This window comes from Apis dorsata, unplaced genomic scaffold (genome assembly GCF_000469605.1).
Source record: "Apis dorsata unplaced genomic scaffold, Apis dorsata 1.3 scaffold_92, whole genome shotgun sequence".
Lineage (NCBI taxonomy): Eukaryota > Metazoa > Arthropoda > Insecta > Hymenoptera > Apidae > Apis > Apis dorsata.
The window spans coordinates 1,047,485-1,050,240 of NW_006263390.1; the positions used below are offsets into that span (position 1 = coordinate 1,047,485).

At 35.6% G+C, this 2,756-nt stretch overlaps 1 protein-coding gene across 1 annotated transcript in view; it reads right to left on the minus strand.

Moving 5' to 3' along the window:
* Positions 1-2,756, minus strand: part of LOC102679008 (coiled-coil domain-containing protein 170) — an 11,358-nt gene that overhangs the window by 3,735 nt on the left and 4,867 nt on the right. The window contains exons 6-9 of the mRNA XM_006611763.2: positions 2,593-2,737; positions 676-848; positions 373-573; positions 144-287 (exon numbers count right to left, since the gene is read on the minus strand). Of these exons, the coding sequence (XP_006611826.1) occupies positions 144-287; positions 373-573; positions 676-848; positions 2,593-2,737 (663 nt within the window). The remainder of the gene's footprint in view (positions 1-143; positions 288-372; positions 574-675; positions 849-2,592; positions 2,738-2,756) is intronic.

The following is a 2,756-nucleotide window of genomic DNA, read 5'->3' on the forward strand; positions in this document are numbered from 1 at the left end:
GAAGCGGGGGAACAATTGCGGCGCACGGTGAACAAACACAGAACACAGAGAGGCAAGAGATTAGAGATCGTTTGAGGAGATCGGGCGAATTCTGAGCAATGTTATTCGAGTTAAAAGTTCCACCTCCCCCTCTCCCCCTGTACCTTGTCCACCAACTTGTCGCTCTCCAATCTGGCCAATTGCTCGGCCCGTACCAAGAGAGACTCCGTTTGAAGATCGATACCCATTTCCTCGGTGATCTCGTCCATTTGCATCGCTTTACCCAACCGGTCCAAGAACGTCACGAACTGGAGAAACGAGCAATTTTCAGAGAGAAAAAATTTTTTGTTGGGAAGAGATCGATATATTTTTATTTATTTTTTATTTATATACCGTTTGCTTGTCCCTTCGAGAACGTTCCTTGGCCAGCTCGCAATCGGTCAACTGGGCCTCCATCTTTCGAACCTTCCCCTCCAATTCAGATCGTTCGGTATCCATGTTTCGCATCTTGGCCACCGTCGCCTCGATCAATTCGCTCTGTCGAGTCGTCGATTCCGTAGCTGCGTTCACCTTGTCGCGAAGGTTTTGAATGGTCTGGGGAGGGAAGAGAGATTTTCGTGACAGATTGTTGACAGAAAAAGAGAAAAGAAAGAAGAAGAAGAGAAGAAGAAAGGGGGATAAAAGAATGAGAAATACAAGGGCCTGATCTTTGTTCTCGGCCAGGATCTCCCTCACGCGATCCTTAATGGCGTTTTCCTGCGACTCGATGAATCTGTTCGGCCCGCTGACCACCATCGCCAACGATTCCAAAAAGTGTCGAAACTCGGTCTGCAACCGCTGACACTTTTCTTCTCGCTGCGTCAAATCTTCTGTGAACGGGAACAGAAAGAATAAGGGGAGGGAGGAAGAAGTATTTGCATTTGTGTAATATTAGATTGTAAAAGAAAGTAGGTTTTTAAATTTAAATGCTCGAACAAAATTTTTATTAATCGAAATAAACACAAATTGCCATCAATCAATGCAGAATTTTTGCCAGAAACGAGAAACGAGTTTTTTCGAATTTTTGAATAGGAAAATTGTTCGAACTTGCTTCTAATTGTCCATTACGTTTTCAACATCCTGAGAAATAAGAAAAATAAATTTAATAAAATAAAATTAACATCAAAACATTTTCAAAATGCAAAATTTAAAATTATATATATAGAAAGTCAATGGAATTTAATTTAATCAAAAGTAACAATAAACCGTAAGAAAACTTTCTTTCCAACCTAATAAAATTTAATCCTTTGCTCTCCAACCCTTTGACTCTCAAATTTAAAATTATATATATACAAAGTTAATGGAATTTAACATTAATTCAATCAAAATTAATTTAATCAATAAATCATAAGAAAACTTTCTTTCTAAAATTTAACCCTTTGCTTTCCAACCCTTTGACTCTCGGTCAAATTTAAAATTATATATACAAAGTCAATGGAATTAAATTTAATCAAAAATAACAATAAACCGTAAGAAAATTTTCTTTCCAACCTAATAAAATTTAATTACCCTTTGCAAACCATAAGAAAATTTTCTTTCCAACCTAATAAAATTTAATCCTTTGCTCTCCAACCTTTTGACTCTCGGTCAAATTTAAAATTATATATATACAAAGTTAATGGAATTTAACATTAATTCAATCAAAATTAATTTAATCAACAAATCGTAAGAAAACTTTCTTTCTAAAATTTAACCCTTTGCTCTCCAACCCTTTGACTCTCGATCATCACTGGGATTGATGGTAACTTGAACGGCGACAATATTTATTTATATTTGATTCTTTTGGAATATCGCTTCATAAATAGATTCCTAAGCTCTTTACGTATAATCTTATGAGGTGTAGAATAATATATTGTTAAACTGCTAGATTTTTTATCTCGAATTAGACCGTGATCGTGACATCTTCGTGGGAATAGAAATATTATTTTCAAAGTTTTTGAGATTTGTAAGCATGGAATACGATAATAAAATTAGTTTAAGCGAAGATGAGTTTGATTTTTCGTTATCACAAAATTATTATTCTATTCGTAAAGAAATTAACGATAGAGAAAGCAACGATGAACGTAGACACGAAATAAGAGATATAAGAAGACGAAAAATAAGAATGATAAATAGCGAATGTGAAAGCAATATAGTTCAAGAGAAAATATCACGAAAAACAAAGAAAAATCCGAAATGGATGCATAGAATCGAAAAATATAGCGAAGAATACAATTCGTATCCAGCGAAAAATCAGAACCGCAAGTATCTTCGAATATAAATGAACCATTAAATTTTCTTAAACTATTTCTTACCAATGAACTTTGACTTATGAAATAGCACGCGAAACAAGATGCAAACCGAGGATAATGCATCTTGATAATTACTTCACAAAATAAATCACACAAAATATAGATTTCGATATTCTATAAATTTTCTTTCTTTATATTTAAAGATACACGAAATATTAAAATATAAAAACTTCATGCGCGAAATCATTATAAATTAGCTGTAAGAAATTCCACCAAACGTCCGAGTTGCGCCGAGCGAAACAGGAGTGCAAAGGGTTAAAAGATATTCGGATAAGATGTTCACCTCGTAACTGGCCGATCAACGCCTCCTGGCTCGATATATTCCCGCTCGCCGTGCTTATGCTCCTGTTCGCGCTGATCAGCTTGTCCCTCAACTCGTTCAACTCCCTCTCAGCGGCCCTGTACCGCATCTCGAGGCACTCCTTGTCCTTTTCGAAATCAACGAAC